General features: G+C 41.7%; 1 protein-coding gene across 1 annotated transcript; it reads right to left on the bottom strand.

Moving 5' to 3' along the window:
- Positions 1–580: 580 nt before the first annotated feature.
- LOC133914939 (COP1-interacting protein 7-like) lies at positions 581–10,052 on the bottom strand. Its single transcript, XM_062357899.1, has 13 exons — positions 9,541–10,052; positions 8,897–9,076; positions 8,690–8,810; positions 8,567–8,606; positions 7,954–8,006; positions 7,800–7,861; positions 7,054–7,206; positions 6,336–6,547; positions 4,441–5,939; positions 2,178–3,101; positions 1,581–1,956; positions 1,167–1,220; positions 581–945 (listed from the first exon to the last, which is right to left on the bottom strand). The coding sequence occupies exons 1-13, from the start codon at positions 9,597–9,599 to the stop codon at positions 884–886; spliced, it is 3,795 nt and encodes a 1,264-aa protein (XP_062213883.1). The 5' UTR covers positions 9,600–10,052; the 3' UTR covers positions 581–883.
- Positions 10,053–19,378: the final 9,326 nt, after the last annotated feature.

The raw sequence follows: 19,378 nt of genomic DNA, 5'->3' as shown, positions 1-19,378 counted from the left end.
GTTGAATCAGCTCGCAGTCAAAAAATCCCTTTTACAAAACCGGAAACACACCTTATAAAATAGTAAAACTAAAAATAGTAAAATCCTTAATATTAAATAGGAAATCATACAGTATAAAATAGTAAAACTGACAACCGCAAGATCTATAAAACAGGAAAACACTCCTTCTAAAACTGGAAAACCATTGAACGAGCAATCCCTATTTAACTCATTAGGTGTTAAATATGAGTTATATATATATGAAGTATTTTTTTTTACTCCCGGATGTACGTACTCCCTCTCTAATGGATATTCAGAAAGAAATATGTATATCTTAAAAAGTAGTATATACATCTTAGAAAAAAAATACTTACAAAGAAATACATACATCTCAAAAAATATTGTATATATCTCATAAAGTACTATATTCATCTCATAAAGTAGTATATACTTGAGTTATAATAGGATAAACTATGGATCAAGATACGAGTATTTACTCTGAGAGTACAGACTAAGTACGTGTGTGTGTGTATATATATATATATATATATATATATATATATATATATATATGCAGTGCAGAACAAAACAAGGTCTGCAGTTCAGATGCTGCTGGCATATCATCATACAGTACATATCAGCACAAATAATTCTGGTACAGAACAAGAATGAATGTACAAATGCAACCATCCATCAAACACAAGAAGCTTCACATAGGCTGATTACAGACCACAAGAGATATAGTATGTATGCATTTATGTATATATATCAAAACAAATAGAAAAAAAAGGAAAACAAAAGCTGTTCCGATCCAAACTCATCTCCAAAAGTATGTACTTCGCTGAACTGTACTATTCCTCCCAATACAATTGCCACTATCACATCACGGCTGATAGATATATCCTCACAGGACAATCACCTTGTGCTTGCTGCGGAATGGCGACAGTAGGGAGAACGACCGGGAAGCTGCAGCAGTAAGACATAATAAGCATTGCATGAACAAGTTTTGAAAATAAATTGAAATAATGTTCATTTACACACGTCCGGAATATCGGTACATTTAAGAAGTTGTGCTTCTTGTTTCACACAATATTTTACTACTAATAACATTCAAGTGATGCATATGATTAAAGAAGAAAAAACCAAATAGATTCAAAAGATAAATCGTGCTTGTTATAATTAATAACCTTTCGAGGAAGCACCAGAGTCATCCTGTGAAATGAGGTTCTTCAGCATCGAACCTGAAATATTAAGCACAGCAAAAGTGAAGAGCACTCGTGAAAGCCAGGAAGATCGGGGCTCCTAATTATTTACTGTTCCTCCCTCGTTTTCCCCCAGAGAAGTGCAAGTGGTATACAAAAATAGCCATAACAAAGGGCATTGAAAAAGATGGAAGATAGCCATGAGAAACCCGTACTATATACCAGCAGTCAGATGTTAAACAACTTATCGAAGTACTTATAGCTCCTACCTTTCTATCTTTTGGGATGTCATGTTCCTTTCTTAAACAATATTACCAGATCGAATTCCCATCCTCGATATATAATGTCCATCCATAAAAGACCTAATCTAAAACAGTTAACAAACTATTTGAGACATACCATCTCCCACTGTGGCTTCGTCAACTGATGATGCATCAGAATCCATTGCACCCTCGGTCAAGGCTGAAGCGTGGCTTTTCCTGCCAAATTTCAAAAGTTTCCTAAAGCCTTTTGGTTCTTTGCTTCGAGGTTTTTCATTTACCTCATGGCTCTCCTCAACTGAAACTGTGTACACAGGCTCAGGTACTCGAGCCTTAATGCTCTCTGCATGCACAAGTGATTCAGATTCCTGCACAGGTAATGGTTGGGGGTAAGCTGGACTGTTTGCCGAATCATTCTCCAATGATGTCACCCTAGCAAAAGGGGCCTGGTAGGGCTTCTCCACGGCAGCCAAGGTTGGTCTCTCAGGTTCATCCTTTCGACACTCGGTCACCACCTGGTCATAATAAGCACTCTTTTATCAATCCTGCTTAAGGAATCTATAATCCAATAATAATAATCAGGCACATTCTATTTTTAATAGTACAGGAGCAATTTTTGCCTTTTAGTTGAAGGCTATACCAAATCAGAAATACTATGCAGAGAAACAATGAAACAGAGATTGTGAAGAACAAAGCCGTGAATGAAAGAACTAAAAGAATAGTGTACGAACCATACCTCATATGAGTTCCCCTGGTCATCAGGTCCATTAGTGGCAGCATTCTCAGATTCGGGAAGAATAACTGGAGAAGGTGGAGCCCTGATGGCAGTATACTCCATTTCCAGACTGGGCTTCTCCGTTCTGTCATCACTAGAAGTTTCCTTCTCTGCAATTGTTCCAGAATTTAGAATGACCATAGGCATTGAAACAACCTCATTTTCAAGCATCACAACGGTCTTATCAACCACCACACTGTCATCGCTGCTGTTCATCCTTGAGATGTTACCATTAGTTTTCTTCCCAACAGCAATTTCTGGTGTAGGAGGTGCTTTCGCTGCAGATGCACCATCTTTCTTATCTTTAGTAGCTACCGCATTTTTCACAACAACAGCAGAAGCTCGCGGGGATTTGACTTTCAGTTCTGGTAGGGTTGCTGATTTGCTCTGGTCAAGTTGCATTATAGCTGAAATTTTCTTCGTTTGGGTATCTTGTGGCATGCTTCTTCTCCGTGAGTGGTCCATGCTTGCTGACTTCGAACTTGAAGGATTGTCAGTCGAAGAATTGGTTTTAGGTTCAGCAAGTTTTTTCAGTCGCTCACTGGATGATTCGGTTCTCCCACTTTTCTCTTTCTTCATCTCAGTCAACGATGAGGTTGACTTACTAACTGCTTTTGTATTATCACCAAGTTTGCTTGTTTTTTCTGTTTTTTGGGGATCAGTCTCTGTGGTAGTTTTGACAGGATGTTTTCTTAGAAGTGAAGACGATACCGGTTCAGCATCGCTGAACTTTGAGCTCTTGTAGGCACTGGGAGAAAGCTTGGGAGAAGGTTTCACTTTAGGCTGCTGTTGTGTTGATATTGCATTAGAAGTGCTACTTCTTGCAGCGATCCTCTTTTGCCTCTCTAGCTTAAGCCTTTCTAGCCGTTTGATTTGTTCCTCTTCCTGGAAAAGCAAAAAATTACCAGTTTAATATTACAGATCTTAGTAATAAGCAAAGTTTTAGAAATCTATCTGCAACAACCAAAGTTGTCAGGATTGGGACCATAGGATCATGACACCTCAACAATCGAGATTGCAAATATTATATGATCTAGACCACTATATTACATGGTTACACTCCCTCTGTATACAAATGTGACATTTCAGACAAAGTGCATTCAAACTCTCAAACTTTTACTACAAGTAAAAACGAATATATCAAGATTGGTTCAGAAAAGTAATACAAATCAGTTCCACTTTTAAAATACTTTATTCTAGTACAAAGCAACCAACATATTGTACTAGAAGTTGGTAACCGACGTTGTATCTTGCAGACCGTGCCAGTAGCCAAAAACAGTTACATTCAAAGTGAATACTGCCTGATTGCAAATGTAAGCCGTTTTAGGATCTGTCTTGATCAAACATTTTCAGACCATCAATGTATAAAAGTTATGTAGATTGAGAACATAAAATTGATACAATCGGATTCATCATTAAAAATACTATCACAATATATAATTTGTTTTATTTGAAATAACATATTTTGATAGAAATCACTAGTCAAAGTGTCACATTGAAGACTGTGTCAATGTCCTAAACTATTAACATTTGCAATCAGAGGGAATACATAGTTAAGCTCCTATGTAAGATAGGGATCAGAAAGGTCCAGTTTACAGCAACAACAATTCTACCGTTGAAACCAAATAAGAGACTTTTATTAGGTTAGACTAATTTTATCAGCAAATAGACCCCCATTATGAGAACAGATGAGGACAATAAGAATCACTGCCCCAATTCAAACTATTTGTCATTTTAGATCCCAAGTCTTATTGTGTAAATACTTGTCATTTTGTACATCCTCGTTCTTAGGTAACTCTTTCCTAAAGCGCCCTTATTAAGTAGTGACAGATATAATTGAATTCCTAGGTACCAAACCTCTGTTTAATAGAGCAACTTCATGAAGAGATAACCATCTGACAAATGATGGTGGACTAGCCTGCTACATAAATCAACTTGATCTGTGTTCCAAGATCTTGGACCGGAGGCAGTATTTTGAATAATATATTTAACCTTTCTGGTTGTTTTAAAGATAAAGCACATATTCGTATTTTGCAACAAAATTACAAGATTATTGGTAAACTAATAAGAGAACAGCAGACCTCAAAATCTAAACTTGTGCACAGCATTAACCATACCAAAAGAACAAATGTGGAGTGGCAAGGAGCAGGGATATTGTCACGCAGAGCATGTAAAATTGAAGAATAAAGGAGTTAATAGGTCTAAGAAAGTAATGCACCGATACCTGCTCTCTCTTTGCCTTTTGAAGGTCCGCTTTATACGCCCGCAAGTTTTGTGCACGTTTCTGTGCATCAGTCAGTGGGCCTTTTGATGATGACAATCTCCTCGCTGAAGCATCTTTCCTTCTTTTATCCAAACTCTCCTGTGAACTTCGTAGTATCTTATCTTTGTCTGGTTTCTTAACTCCATCCTCAACGCTCAAAGATGCATCCTCCACATGTGCATCTTCAACCATGGTGGCAGGTTGAATCTGCATCTGACTATCATAATCCATTGCCGGATCATATCCAAATGAAATATTTTCATATTCGCGCTCTGGCATCAACTCATCTGGCTCATAGAAAAGCTGACCTCCAGCCTTAGCATCTGATATCTTCTGAACAATTGGGGGAAGCTCAACATCTATGTCAATGGCAGTACGGTTTTCTGGCCCAAGATTATCCTCTGAGGTGGACCTAAGAGGTATCATAAAGGATTCATCCGCCACACTGTGCACAATTTTTTCCACCTGGGTGGGACTCTTGTACTGTGCTTCTGCAAGAGGGTCCAAAGAACTCCCTCTGTCCATTGGCTTTTCCTGTCCATAAATCATGAAGTCATCAGTTGTTCCTCTCCTGTATCCCACGCCTCCAGCTTCAATCTCCTTTATGTCATCACCCGCAAAGTTCCTACCTTCCCCAGACATCATAAGTTCATCACCAGACAGCATCTGCCGGGGTCTAATCCCCCCATTTGCTGAGTTGAAATCTACTGCATTCCGTTCATTGGCATCAGCAGAATCCCGCTCTGCCAAAAGAATAGGATCGTCAATTGTTCTGCTCTCTTTCCTCCTTGCTAGGGGTGGCTCTTTTTCACTGGCGAATAGGTCAGCATCATTATCTCTCGTCTTCTCATCAGCTCTTAGCAGGACACTTTGGAAGACATTCCAATTCCCTTGGTCTGCATCTTGCCCATAAGACATTTCATCCTTGTTATATCCATCTGCAGACTCGAGAATGATTTGTCTTGCCTCTTTCTTCTTTGAACTTGAGCTCTTATTCTTTTTCTTTCTAGATTTAGTGTGTAAATCATCACTGTCCTCAGATGCTACATCAGAGCCTGTTTGTGAGTCACTCTCTGATGATCTGTGCTTTTTTGATGTTACATTTACATTCCGTATGACAACAACACTGGGCTTCTTCTTGCCCGCCCTTTTACCCTTTTTATGGGACCTGTGACCATGTGAACTTTCGCTCTCTGAACCACTCTGGTCACTTTTGTCATCCAAAGTTTCCGAGTCCTTGCTATCTGAGGAGTGTTTCCTTGATACCCTCCTTTCTGAGCGGTGGTACCTGGTATCATCTGTTGGGGGATAAGGGGGAGGGTAATATGGGTTCATCCCAGGATAGTAAGGCATGCCTTGCGTAGAGTAAGGTGGATGCATTGCCCATGGTGGGTATGCTGACTGATATGGACCATGGAAGTACTCATGGGGAGCTCCTGCATGCTGAGGTGTCCTCTGATCTGTCAAGCAACACAAGTTATTGCTGAGATCCAAGGACCTTCTAATAGTAAACTGGGTATATACCAATCAATTGTGCTATATAGATAGGCAAAGGTGAAGGTAAGACTTCATGTTTGCACGATAACAATGAAACTAAAGAGAAAGGAGAAAGTCCAAATTAGGAGGTTACCAACATCAAACATGGGATAAATAACTTATAGAAGTGGAGTCAGCGTCTGGTACAGAATGAATGAATAGCACATCCACTGAAAGAAAGGTTTCTGGATAGTAATTATCCAATCTCAGTGACAAATAAGTTATTGTGAGCTTTTTGGAATGTAACTTCAATCATTGCACCAAAGACCAAACAGAAACGAGTTTACTAATTTGGAGAGTATTTGGACATCAAAATATACCAGCTTTAGAAGCATCTTCGCCATTTGCATCTCCGTTGGAAACAGACATTGTTTCCATATTTTGCTTCATGTTTTCTCCCATAAACATAATGCCAGCAGGATTAAAGGGAGGAAATTCAGAGCGTGCAGACATTGCTTCAGGTTCAACTTCAATCCATTGTCCAGTTTCATGCTTTTGCTTCCACAACTCAATGAATTGTGTGCATGCCTTCCTATTTATTGAAGGCGCACCAAAGCTGTTAGCATAAAGGATTTGATGCTAATGCAGTGAAAGAATTTTCCTTCAGGCAACTGTTAACTTAACCAAGGAGGTCATGCAGCAGTAAGTTTTCCAGTTATTATGAATTTACAATCATAAAAAGCCCAAGTGTAGTACTAACAGTCTAAGAAAGAACTATCCATAGTGTAGTTCATGCAGCATGATGCGTAAGATACTGATGGGACCATATAGCTGAAGCTACTTGTATACTGCAACAACTTTCAATAGTTGGATTCTCTCAAAAAACTTTCAATATTTGGAAAATGGCCTATACCCTGGCTCCCATATTATATTGGCACCAGAGTATAATCCAAGAAAAGAGAACATAGTTATAATATAGAGTCAGGTGCAGATAAATTATCAGCCCCAACATCATGTGGAGAATGTAAAGGATACTCAAAATGAGAAATATAATCTAGCAAGCAGGATACTACTTAGCCATAAGAAGGCTATACTTACATCAAGCGTGAAGCGCCAAAACACTCTGCAAATGTGATCAAATACAACAAGTTGTCAATATCAAACCCCGCTGCTACAGCACGTGCAAAGGCCATAGCCTGCTCTTTACGTAAGACTGTTTTGCGAGTCTCCAGCACTCTGAGCAGTTGAGCTCTACAAAATATGAAGTATGTAATAAGATGACTGCATTAACAGCATTCCATAATGCAGTTTTTTAGCTTAATATAATGCAGTTAAATACCTCATGCAAACATCAATACTGATCAACACTTCTCCAAAAAGACAGTAAGACACACATAGTGACCTCATACAAAAAAATTAGAAAAAATGCAGATAAAGTACTATCTCCGTTCACAAATACACGCCGTTTAGACAAGATGCGGTCTCCCATGCATAGCTTTGACCAATGCTTTCTATTAGGATATGTTTAAAATACAATAAATTGTTTCCAAATTAAACATTTTGAAAGCTATTGTTGGTCAAAGTTATAAAAGTTTGAATGAACCTTGTCCAAAACGTCACGTTTTTATGACGGGGGTGGGGGGTAGTAAAAGAATTGAATGATGATAATGCCAGAAATATATGCACTTCTTCATTAAACTGGGGCATATGTTACTCCATAACAAAAAGATTATTTCTTGGTTAAGGCATTACGTGTTTGCCATGTAGACTAGTTTCATTGCTAGAAATTAAATAACTTAAGTACCACAGTACAAAAAAAAGGGCCACTTTAGACATATAGGTACTTTGAATTCTCCTCCTGTGTTGCACTGTGATTCTGCACTGGTGGAGTTGGCTGCATGTCAGGCTGCCAACAATATGGAATTATCAGGATTAGTTAACACATTTATACCATGACTCATTTGCAATGAAAATGCACGTTTATCCATACAACTTTACCTTATACGGAACAAGTGCCTTATCTGCATCAGGATCATAACTCGTTTTGGTACCTGTAAGCAGACAGGTCAGGTACATTCAGCAACAAGGCAGTAGGGAAAACAAATACAACAGACGGCTCCAAATCAACTTGCCGCTCAGATCCATCCTTCATGAAAAACATTATTATTTTTTCAAGCGGATGAGAGCAATCTCTTCCTAAAAATGCATGGTTAAGCGAAAGCTCTACCTCAAAATGTACAGCTTACAGCGAGCTAGCTAAAATTAAAATAATTACTTTTACAAGTGATAAACACTAGTGAAATCGCGCATGGATGAAACAGTATACATTGGCATTTCTCTTGTACAGCCTAGCATTTTGAAACTGGGTTATCTACATCTAACTCAACAATGGTGCTTGATGTTACATTACACCAAACTCTATAATTAATAAATTAAGAAAGAAGACAGCCTGCGCTGCAGTTTGCCAAGTTTTGTGGCCCAAGGTAAAACATAAACAATCTTTGAGCTATTGATAAGTATTGCTGAATACTTGGGTGCTAAAACAGAGAGCTTCACTGTCTGTTCTATAAATCATGATGAAAGAAACAAGAAAAACATGTCAGTATTTTACCTTCCAAGCAATCCAACGATTTCCCATTATGGTATTCCACCTAACAAAGTGCAAAGGAGAACATCTCATCTTTCTAATATTACTATATTATTCACAAGTTATCGGCTACAGTTCTCTACTTACAGATCTCAAACCAAGATTGTCATTGCCCTGGACAGCGATTGCATCCTCAATCTGCAATATCTCAGACTCTATTGTTGCCACCCGCTCCAGGACCTCTGGGGTACTGACAAATCGAACAAACCTGCCAAGACCAAGCAAGCAAATCATCACCACCTGACAGTACGACGAGCAATTGGCTGATAAGATCAATAGAAGCCCAGCACCAACCTCTCCACCGTGCCCCTTGTAAACCATGGTGCGTGGATCTCTAGATCCGGCTCAAGTGTGATGGAATAGCCTCCCTTGGCAATCTGTTCTTGTGCAACCTTCAGATGTGCGACGAATGGGTTCAGTAAACCAGAGGCTATCTTCTCCTTCCGTCCATTTGCCACCACAACTAAATCACACCTAGAAAAGGTGGGGGAAACAGAAAAATCACTATGATGTGTGATGGACTGTTGCGTTTATTGCACCACAAAGGCAGAAGCATTGGGCATCACACACAACAGTATGCAGTGACCCTGGTACTTAGGCAATCGATCAGAAAACAATTGAGAGCCCGAATCCATCAGATCTATCACGGCAGTTGGGCGCACCAGACAAACAATTGAGATAGTGAAGCCTGCATATAACATAAAGGCGAAAGCTTTGGCCATTTTACGGGAACATAAAGGAGAAATGATCATCCGTCTTCCCAGCTCGTACAAAGATGGCGACTTTGCCATGTGCGGTCATCCAGAGCTCCACTTTGGCAAAATGCCAAACAACCAAAGGAACCAGACGACACATAAAAGAAACCCTGTTCTTGGGCCAAATCACATGAAAGATTACTCAACGAAGTGCGAGTTTCTTGAGCAGATCCGGTAGCTCACCTGGTGCGGGTGGGGGTGAGCTGGAACACCGCCGATTCAAGCCGCGTCTCCGGCCTCATGGCAGAACAATTCCTCTCCACTCCCCTTCCGTATCAGATCTTGCAGGAACGAGGTTTACACCAAATGGATGGCTAGAGAGTGCCAGCCGGCTCGGATCAGAAGGCAGAAGGAGGCTAGAGTGGAAGGAAGGAAGAGTACAAATTTTGGAGGCGTAGGAGGAGGAAAATGCAGGTAAGGATTTCGATAGAAACGTAAGGGAATTCAAGAACATGAGCAATTGGAGAAAATCCTTGTGCAAATTTAAAGAACAAATTTGGAGATAAATAGCAAGGGTAGGGTAGAAGAGAGAATAAATAATGAATTCTGGGATAGAGAAAAAGAGGCAGAGTGTGGTGGCTGAGCAGAGCCGAGTGCAGCAGACGGGGTGGAAAGAGTGCTTTTATTGGAGAAGAAAAATGGCGGAGAGAGAACAGAGAGGTTGGACATAGCCAAGTTGGTGGAGGAAAAATAAAACACCCCATCACACTGCATTAGAGAATTTTTCACGCCATCTCTTGTTTTACTGATAGTTAAAAAAGAGTGGTTAAAAAGACAGGGAAAATCTTATCAGATGTAAGTGTAACATGTGAAAAGATTAGAAGGATACTGGCTTCCCGCTTCCTACGAGAATTATAATTCTTTCCTGTGGAATTTCTTGGTTTTGAATAGGCCCTTAGAAAGGCTGAAAACGTTGCTCAAACTTATTACCTTATGGCATGAGATTTTTTAAACAAAAAGGAGTAGAGCGATCTATACAGCACTTGTGTAAATGCAATTGCATATTGTGATGAACAAGCATAACGAGGTGTTCCCTTCCCTCGAAAGCAAAAAGGAGGCCGGCCGGAGCAAGTGGAATAGTATATGTCTAGGGAGGTTATGCTGGTCTTTTCGCTAAGTTGGTGAGCTATATCAGATTAAACGAGAGAGCCATGAAGAAGCTTCCTCTTTTTCGGTTTGGTTTTGATGGGCAGAATCTTTGCATAAAGATGGGGATTTGATGAATGTAAGGATGATGGAACAAGTCTCCTAGATATTTTTCTACGGGATCACGACATCTCAATTTCATTTCGAGAGCGAAAGCTAGCTTCTAATTAGTTTCTTTTCTTTTCTTCCGATAAGTGCAGGGTAAATAGATAAAACACACAAACCAACGATTGTCACATTTTCATCCACTAGATCAACATCCAATAAAAAAGCAAACTAATCTCTATACATATCCAGTGGATCCAAAAGGTGACTTAGATTTACTCAAGAATCCTTCATGTTCCGATAGTTGTGATCGGTGCAACATCACAGTCTGCATTACTATACAAGGCCACCTTAGTTAGGTCTTTAACAATCATTGTACAAGTCATTCCTCAAACATATATAAAACAATAAATTAGGAATTAATTTACAGAATAGACCATCAGCGAAAACCAAAGACATTCATAAGCACTGTACCCAAAGAACCGTGAGAGATTTTTATTCGGAAAAGCTAAACTACACCAGAGTATTTCAAGACTCTATCTCACCCGATTTTTGGACCTCCCAATCTGCTTCGAGACCCAAGTCCAGGCAGACCCTTTGAGTTGTTCCGATGAGGTAGGGTTAGGATTGGGGATTGGGGTTCGGTGTGGGGCTTCACTGGATACTGGCGGGATTACAAGGAAGGTCACGATGGTAGGCTGGCTCGACAGTGGTGACAGATGTGAGGTCAAGGCAGTGAGGTGGCGGGGATGCCGTCGGCCATGAAAAGCAGAGGACCGCCGGTTGGGTTGTGCCAACTTCGGTGTGGGGCTTCATCGGAGATTAGTGGGATTCGAGGGAAGAGCGCAACGGCAGGCCGACCTAGCGGTGGTGGCAGATGTGGTGAAGTGCGGCAAGGCAACAGGGACACCGCGACTGCGGGAGGCGGAGGACCGTCGATTGGACGGTTGTGGGATCTAGGATGTGGTGAATATGCGGTTTTAAAAATCTATTTTCTAGTCGATCCATTCTAGTTGTGGAATCTCAATAAATTGATTACTAAGAAAACTAAAGTGATTGCATCTAAGTTGAGGTAAGACAAATCTTACAATCCTAGGGTAATATATATAACAATTCAAATCTAGGAATATAAATAGTAAGAGTATAATTGCACAAATGTAAATTGAGCTTTAAGGAATACCACACGAGGAGACAATGGATTTTTATCCCGTAGTACTGGTGACTTGCAAGTCACTCCTAATCCACGTTGAGATGAGTTCAAGCTTCTAACCATTCCTTTATCAAGTCATTGATTCTCAAGTGTTCTTTTTGACACGGAATGGCCAAAACAGGTGAAAATGGCCCTGAGAGGCCATTACTACCTGGGTGTGGCCAAGGTTTTGGGATGCCCCAAAACGACCAAAAAGGGTGAAAATGGCACCCGGAGGCCGATATGGCCCATGCATGGCCAGGGCATCAGGAGGCCCAAAAGGTATGCTATACTAGTCACAGAACGACTAAGATGGTCAAAAATGGCCATGAGAGCACGAGACGGCATGGGCATGGTCAAGGCCCCAGGACACCCAAAAGCATGTGGTATCAGTTACGAAGCAGCCAAGATGATCAAAAATGGCTAAAGAGGCCAAGACGGGCAGGGCAGGCCAAGGCCCTAGGATGCACAAAAATGAGTGCTATAGGTCACAGAACGACCAAGACGGGTGAAAATAGACCCAGATGACAATTTGGTCTAGGCATGGCCAAGGCCCGAGACGCCCAAAAATATATGCTATAGGTCATATAATGGCCAAGATGGTAAAAAATTAACCTGGGAGACCATAACGGCCTAGGCATCGCCAGGGCTCCAGGACGACTAAAAATGTGTGACATAGGTCACGAAACGACCATAAAGGGTAAAAACGGCACCGGAGGCCGATATGGCCCGGGCATGGTGAGGGCACCGGGAGGCCCAAAAGCATATGCTATAGTTCACGGAACGGCCAAGACAGTTGAAAATGACCCCTGGTGGTCGAGATGGCCCGAGCATCGTCAAGGCCCTGGGCGCCCAAAAATGTGTTTTATAGGTCATGAAATGGCTAAGATGGTAAAAAATGGCCTTAGGAGGCCGAGACAGATGGGACGTGGCAAGGGCCCTGGGGCGCCCAAGACGTGTGCTATATGTCATGAAAAGGCCAAGATGGTCAAAAATGGCTCTGGGACACCGAGACAACCTGGGCGTGGTCAAAGCATCAGGAGGCCTAAAAACGTATGCCATAGGTCATGGAACAGCCAAGACAGTCGAAAACGACCCTAAGAGGCTGAGACGGTCTAGGCGTCGTCAAGGTCCTAGGAGGTCCAAAAAAGTGTGCTAGTCACGAAAAGGCCAAGATGGACGAAAATGTCCATGTGAGGCCAAGATGGACAGGGCGTGGCCAGGAGGGCCCTGGGACGCACAAAAACTTATGCTACAGATGACGAAAAGGCCAAGATAGTCAAAAATAGCTCTGGGACACCGAGACATCCTAGGCGTGGTCAAGGCATCGGGACACCCAAAACATGTGCTATATGTCACGAAGCAACCAAGACGATTGAAAGTGGCCCTAGGATGCCATAACAGTTGGGGCGTGGCTAGGGCTCCGGGGCACCCAAAAATGTGTGGGTCACAAAACGACCAAAAAGGGTGAAAACGACACCCAAAGGCCGATATGGCCCGGGCATGGCCAGGGCACCGGGAGGCCAAAAAAGGTATGCTATACTGATCACAGAACAACTAAGATAGTCGAAAATGGCTACGAGAGGCCGAGATGGCTGGGCTAGGGCCAGGGTCCTAGGATGCACAAAAACATGTACTATATGTCATAAAATGGCCAAGATAGGTGAAAATGGAATTGGTGGGCGATTTGGCCAAGGCCCTAGGACGTCCAAAAATGTGTGTTGTAGGTCACAGAATGGCCAAGACAATAAAAAAAGAATCTGGGAGACCATAACAGTCTAGGAGTGACCAGGGCTCCAGGACAACAAAAAACGTGTGCCATAGGTCACAGAACGACCAAAAAGGGTGAAAATGGCACCCGAAGGCCTATATGGCCCAGGCATGGCCAAAGCATCTAGAGGCCCAAAAGTATGCTATATAGGTCACAGATTCCGATGAAGAAAGTCAAAAATAGCCCCTAGAGGCCGAGATGGCCCTAACGTCATCAAGGCTCTGGGACGCAAAAAACTTGTGCTATAGGTCACGAAATGGACAAGACGATAAAAAATGGCCCTGGGAGGCCAAGACGGCTAGGTCGTGGAATGGACTCTAAGATGCCCAAAATGTGTGCTATAGGTCACAGAACACCTAAGACAGTTGAAAATGGCATCCGGAGGCTGATACGGCCCGGGCACTGGGTGGCCCAAAAACAAATGATATAGGTCACGGAATAGCCAAGACAGTCGAAAACAGCCCTAGGAGTCTGAGGCAGACCATGCGTCGTCAAGGCCCTGGGATGCCAAAAAACGTATGCATAGGTCACGAAAATGCCAGGACGGACGAAAATGGCCCTGTGAGGCTGAAATGTCGCATAGAGGAGGGTGAATAGGCGAAACCTGAAATTCTGAAAAATCTAAACGCCAGAAAAATTGCGGACTCTCTGCAGATATGTCCGGATACTCCACAAATGTGTGGAGGTTCCGCAGAAATCTGTGGATACTCCGGACTATTTGGAGAAAAACTAAATTGACTCCTATGTAAAGATGACGTGACTCGATTCCACAAATTACCAAGCACTAGGGAATGTATATCAACCTGTATGACCAAGTACCTGCAACTCAAACCTTATAAAGAGATAGATTGGGTTGAAATTTTAAAAATCAAATGTTGCAAGATGATATAACAAATCACAAGAAATTGACAAAAGAGACACAGGGGTTTGTTTACCAGAGTTTGGCCACTCCACCTAGAAGTGCCTACGTCTCCGTTGAGGAGCTCACAAAGAGTTGGATCTCTTCCAACCCTTTTCTCACCCAAGCGACCACAAAGATCGAGTTAGAGTTTCTTACTTAATTCGTCGGAGTGATACAAACATCCCGGGGCTCACCACAAGCTTGGGAGCTCAATGGGCGACGCCTAGCCGTCTAGGTGAACGAATCACCAAGAGTAATAAACACGAAATTACTGGCTTGATGAAGAAAATGAGTGCTCAAATGATGGATTTGTATCTCACTAGCACTACTCCTTGCTCTCACTCAATCCTACCAAAGATTTCTCTAAGAATCACAAAGGGGAGAGAAGAGGGGAGCTTTGAATGAGCCAAAGTGCAGACTATCCGCACAAATATGTGGATACTCTGCAAAAGTACGAACCTTTCGCAGGTTAACCCAAAACTACCAAAGTGCGGACTATCCGCACAAATATGCGAATACTCTGCATTTCCTTAGTTTAAAAGGATTAGGGTTCACAGAGGTGAAAGTCTTGTGTTATATGTCTCTCATAGGTTTGTTAGATCTTTTGAGTATTGTTTCTACGTAAACAAGTAAATTTCATATCCCTCTTTATAGTGCGGCATCCTAAACTCAAATCCAAAAGATGAAAGAATTTAAAAACTATAAGATCCATGTGCCGCTTTCCTTTTTCCCTTTTGGGGGTGGGGGGGGGGGTCACCATGCGTCAAATTCTCGCTTAATGAAATTACACCTGTCCATACTTCATAATGCTCATTAGTTCTTTAATTATTTTGTCATTATCACTAAAACCCACTTAGGGGCCTCACGTTTAATCTCTCTCTTTTTGGTGATTGATGACAATCCAATTAAATCTTACAAAACATGTATAGGATTAAATAGCTTGAATACTTATGATATAGAGAGCTCCCCCTAAAATTGTGCATTTGAATGAACTTCCAAAATTTTGGCCTAAAATGCCAATTGCACAATTTTTAGGATAGTGTAGAGACTCCCCCTGTATCATAGAATCCGTGGGGGTGCAACAACAATATGTGTGTACGATCATGAATAGACGTGATGTGCATGACATGTCATTCACATCAATAATTTGAGATTCTGAAAAAAAATCTGTCAATGTGCGAACTCTCCGCATAATTATGAGAAGTATCCACAAATATGCGGACAATCCGTAGATTTATACAGACTATCCACACTTTGATAGATTATACTCAAGAAACATATCTCAGCACAAATATTTTTTTTTAAATACTAACATGATAGAGCTTAGTTCCAACATAGAGTAGCAGTTCTAGCACACTACGAACACACAAGTTCTCATGTCCACCACGACACGATAGATAGAGTTAGTACAAAACGAAATGATTACACGAATAGATAGACAGATAAGCTTTTCACTCCCCCTTAGGCATCAAAGTGCTAAAAAGGAAGAAAAAGAAAGACTTTGAAGAACAGCATCTATTCGTCATCATCTTCTTCCTCGTCCTCATCACCTTCTTCTTCGTACACGGCCTCTTCTTCACTTTCTTCTTCTATTTCACCACGAGTAGAGCGAGCACGGCGAGAGCGGGGAGCCGGAGGAGACTCTTCTTCTTCTTTCGCTGCCTCCCACTCGGCAAATGGATCACCGAAATCGGGCAGTGCATGAGGAGGGGAGGTAGGAAGTGCTAAATGTGCCTTTATTTCCTTGACTTCTCTTCTCATTTCATTCACTTCCGTGACATTGTACTTGCACATGTTGAAGATAGAGCGAAGCACACTCTTGATGTACTTGCCACGTCCACGAGAGCCACCATGAGATTGTGAAGATGATGCACGAGACGGAGGTGGGGCTGCACGGGATGAACTTGTATCACGAGATGCCTTCTTCTTCATTATATAGTAGGGCTCGTGAATACAATCCTTTGGGAAGGTGATCTTGGTGACCTTCTCGATAATGTACATGATATATGGAGCATATGGGAGACTCTTCCTTGCATCCTTCATAGCGTTACATAGCTCAACCCATATGAAGTCACCAACACTGAAAGGTCTTCCACCGGTACCCATCATGAGGAGAATGTTCCTTGATATGCCATGAATTTTAGTTACATCTCCCTTCTTAGGATAAATGGTCTGGCGGAACAAAAGATTGAGAGAGTGATAGAACGGCTTCAAACCATGAGTGGTGCCATCGGCCATCCTTGGATCCTCATACAACTCACCCATGTCATATTCCTTGATCTTTTCCTTCACATGAATGGAACCATGCTCATCATCCTTTGTTCCAAGAACAAGAAGGCAAGAGAATGTCATGTAATCAATTCAATAGTGGATGCCAAGTGTTGTCCAATGAATTTCATTCTTCTGGGTGTGGAGGAAGAAAGAAGCATGGAATTGAGCGATAATTTCTTCATTCCAATCATACTTGAACCCCATGACTTCCTTCAAACCTTTATCAGTGCAAGCATATATTACTTCATCAAAGATGGGATCCTCGGCTTCTTCCAAATATTTCCAATCAATGTATTGCATAGGCATGATTGGCTTAATTTTGCTTTGATAGATGACTGTGAGATAAAAGTCAAAATGAAACTGATTCCAAAGCCTTCCATCCAAAGACTCATCTTTAGGCCAAATGAAGGGATTATTCTTTCTCTCTTGCTTGACCACCAGACTTTGATTCTTGTAGCTCTTTGGTTGTCGAGGATCATAGGGAAGATTAACTTGAGGAGCTTGCATCTTCGAAAACTCATCGTATTGCACTTGATCCCTTCCAGAGATGAGCTCAATGTGAGAAGGAGTGTGAGGGCACGTCCTCGGATCTATCTTCTTGCCCAAACATTCTTCATCCCTCTCGGCTTGGATCTTAAAACCCTGGCTCTCTGGACGGCTGCAGCAGCGGCGGCGGCATCACCACCACCACTTGGCTCATCAATGCGAATGCCTTGAGTGCTGCTCCTCGCACCTCGTCTGGCCACTTGCTTCTTTACAACGATCTTGACACGACCACCTCTAGTTGTGTGAGAACCACCAGCGTCATCTCCTCCCCCTTGAGCCTGAGGGTCAAGGCGGCGTTTGGTGTGGGCTTCCTTCTCCAAATCCCTTGGATCAGGATGCATCATCACAGTTGAAAGATAACGGGGGCACATAAGCTATGAAAGAAGTTGGAACAAGATTGAAGAACGAAATCATGACTTAGAATTAATTCTGCAGACTGTGGAGTATCCGCAGAAATTTGCAGACAATCCGCAAATGTGCGGATTATTCGTTATTTGCAGATCAAACCCTAAATTGCAATTTCGAAGGATTTTGCCATGGGATACAAATGCCACTAGAGGTATGAGATCAAAGACACCTAAGGAAGATATCTACCAAAGGAATATCACTCGAGGGCATCTAATTTTGGAGATCGGGCAAAAACTCGATTTGTACCTTAAAAGAGAGAGAGGAGATGAACTTGAGGTCGATCTTGAGGAACTTCACGGAGAATCCACACTTGGGTTTATGTTCTTGATGAAGATGCAGAGCCTTAGAAGATTTGCCCCCCAAAACACCCAAATTTTGGATTTGAGTGGAGGAACTTGAGTTGAGGAGAGGAGGGCATGAGAGAGAGAGACAGGCGCCAATGAAAAGGAATTACTACTTACTACTGGGAGAGAGGAGATTTGACCCGAAGGGTGGGTTAAAAGGGTGAAAACTTTCAAACTGTGGAGTATATGAAGAATATGCGGACAATCCGTAGAAATATGCGGATTATCCGCATTTTGACCAGCAGCAGAGAAAAGATAGATAAGGAGGAGAAAAAAAGAAAGAGATGTGTATTGATGGACATGAGAGATCATATCACTTGTAATTAGCTAGCAATCAACCAATTAAAACTATAACCACAAGTGACATGATATGATCAATGATCAAAGATTCATTTTTTTTAAACACACAACTCTAAGCCTATCTTTTGAAAATTCCTATCTAAAATCCAGAAATCTACAACAATCGATTTTATGCAACAATTCAAGCCACGTTGCGAGAATCTAGGATATTTAGCTCACTTTTCAACTCGCAAAATCTTTGCTCATCTAGTGGCTTAGTGAAGATATTGTCTAGTTACTTTCGGTTCTCACATGGCGAATATCGATATCCTCTTTGGTTGAGTGGTCTCTCAAGAAGTAGTGTTGTATGTCTATATGTTTGGTTATTGAGTGTTGCACAGGATTGTTGGCTATTTTAACGGCACTCTCATTATCACACAAAAGTGGAACTTTGGTCATGTTATAGCCATAGTCTCTCAAGGTTTGCCTTGTCTAAAGAAGTTGAGCACAACAAGCTCCCACGGTAATATACTCAGCTTCAGCGGTGGATAGGGCTATGGAATTTTGTTTCTTTGAGGACTAAGACACCAAGGACCTACCCAAGAATTGGTAAGTTCCCGAGGTGCTCTTCCTATCCACTTTGCAACCGGTATAATCGGAATCCGAATAGCCGATAAGGTTAAAGGATGAACCTTTAGGATACCACAAGCCAAGGTAAGGTGTATGAACCAAATATCTAAGAATTCTCTTAACGGCCACCAAATGACACTCTTTTGGAGCGGCTTGAACTCTTGCATACATACACACACTAAGCATAATACCAGGCCTAGATGCACAAAGGTAAAGTAAAGAATCAATCATGGAGCAATATACCTTTTGATCTACGGCCTTGCCTTCTTCATTTAGATCGAGATGCGTATTTGCTTGCATAGGGTCCTGATGGGCTTGGCATTCTCCATGTCAAACTTTTTAAGTATATCCTTGATATATTTGGTTTGACATATGAAAGTCTATTCCTTAAGTTGTTTGATTTGGAATCCTAGGAAAAACTTCAATTCACGCATCATAGACATCTTGAACCTTTTGGTCATGATCCTACTAAATTCTTCACAAAACAGTTG

This window comes from Phragmites australis, chromosome 4, assembly GCF_958298935.1.
Source record: "Phragmites australis chromosome 4, lpPhrAust1.1, whole genome shotgun sequence".
In the NCBI taxonomy this organism is placed as follows: Eukaryota; Viridiplantae; Streptophyta; class Magnoliopsida; order Poales; family Poaceae; genus Phragmites; species Phragmites australis.
Note: the sequence above shows the minus strand (reverse complement) of the source record. Positions and strands in the feature narration are given on the sequence as shown.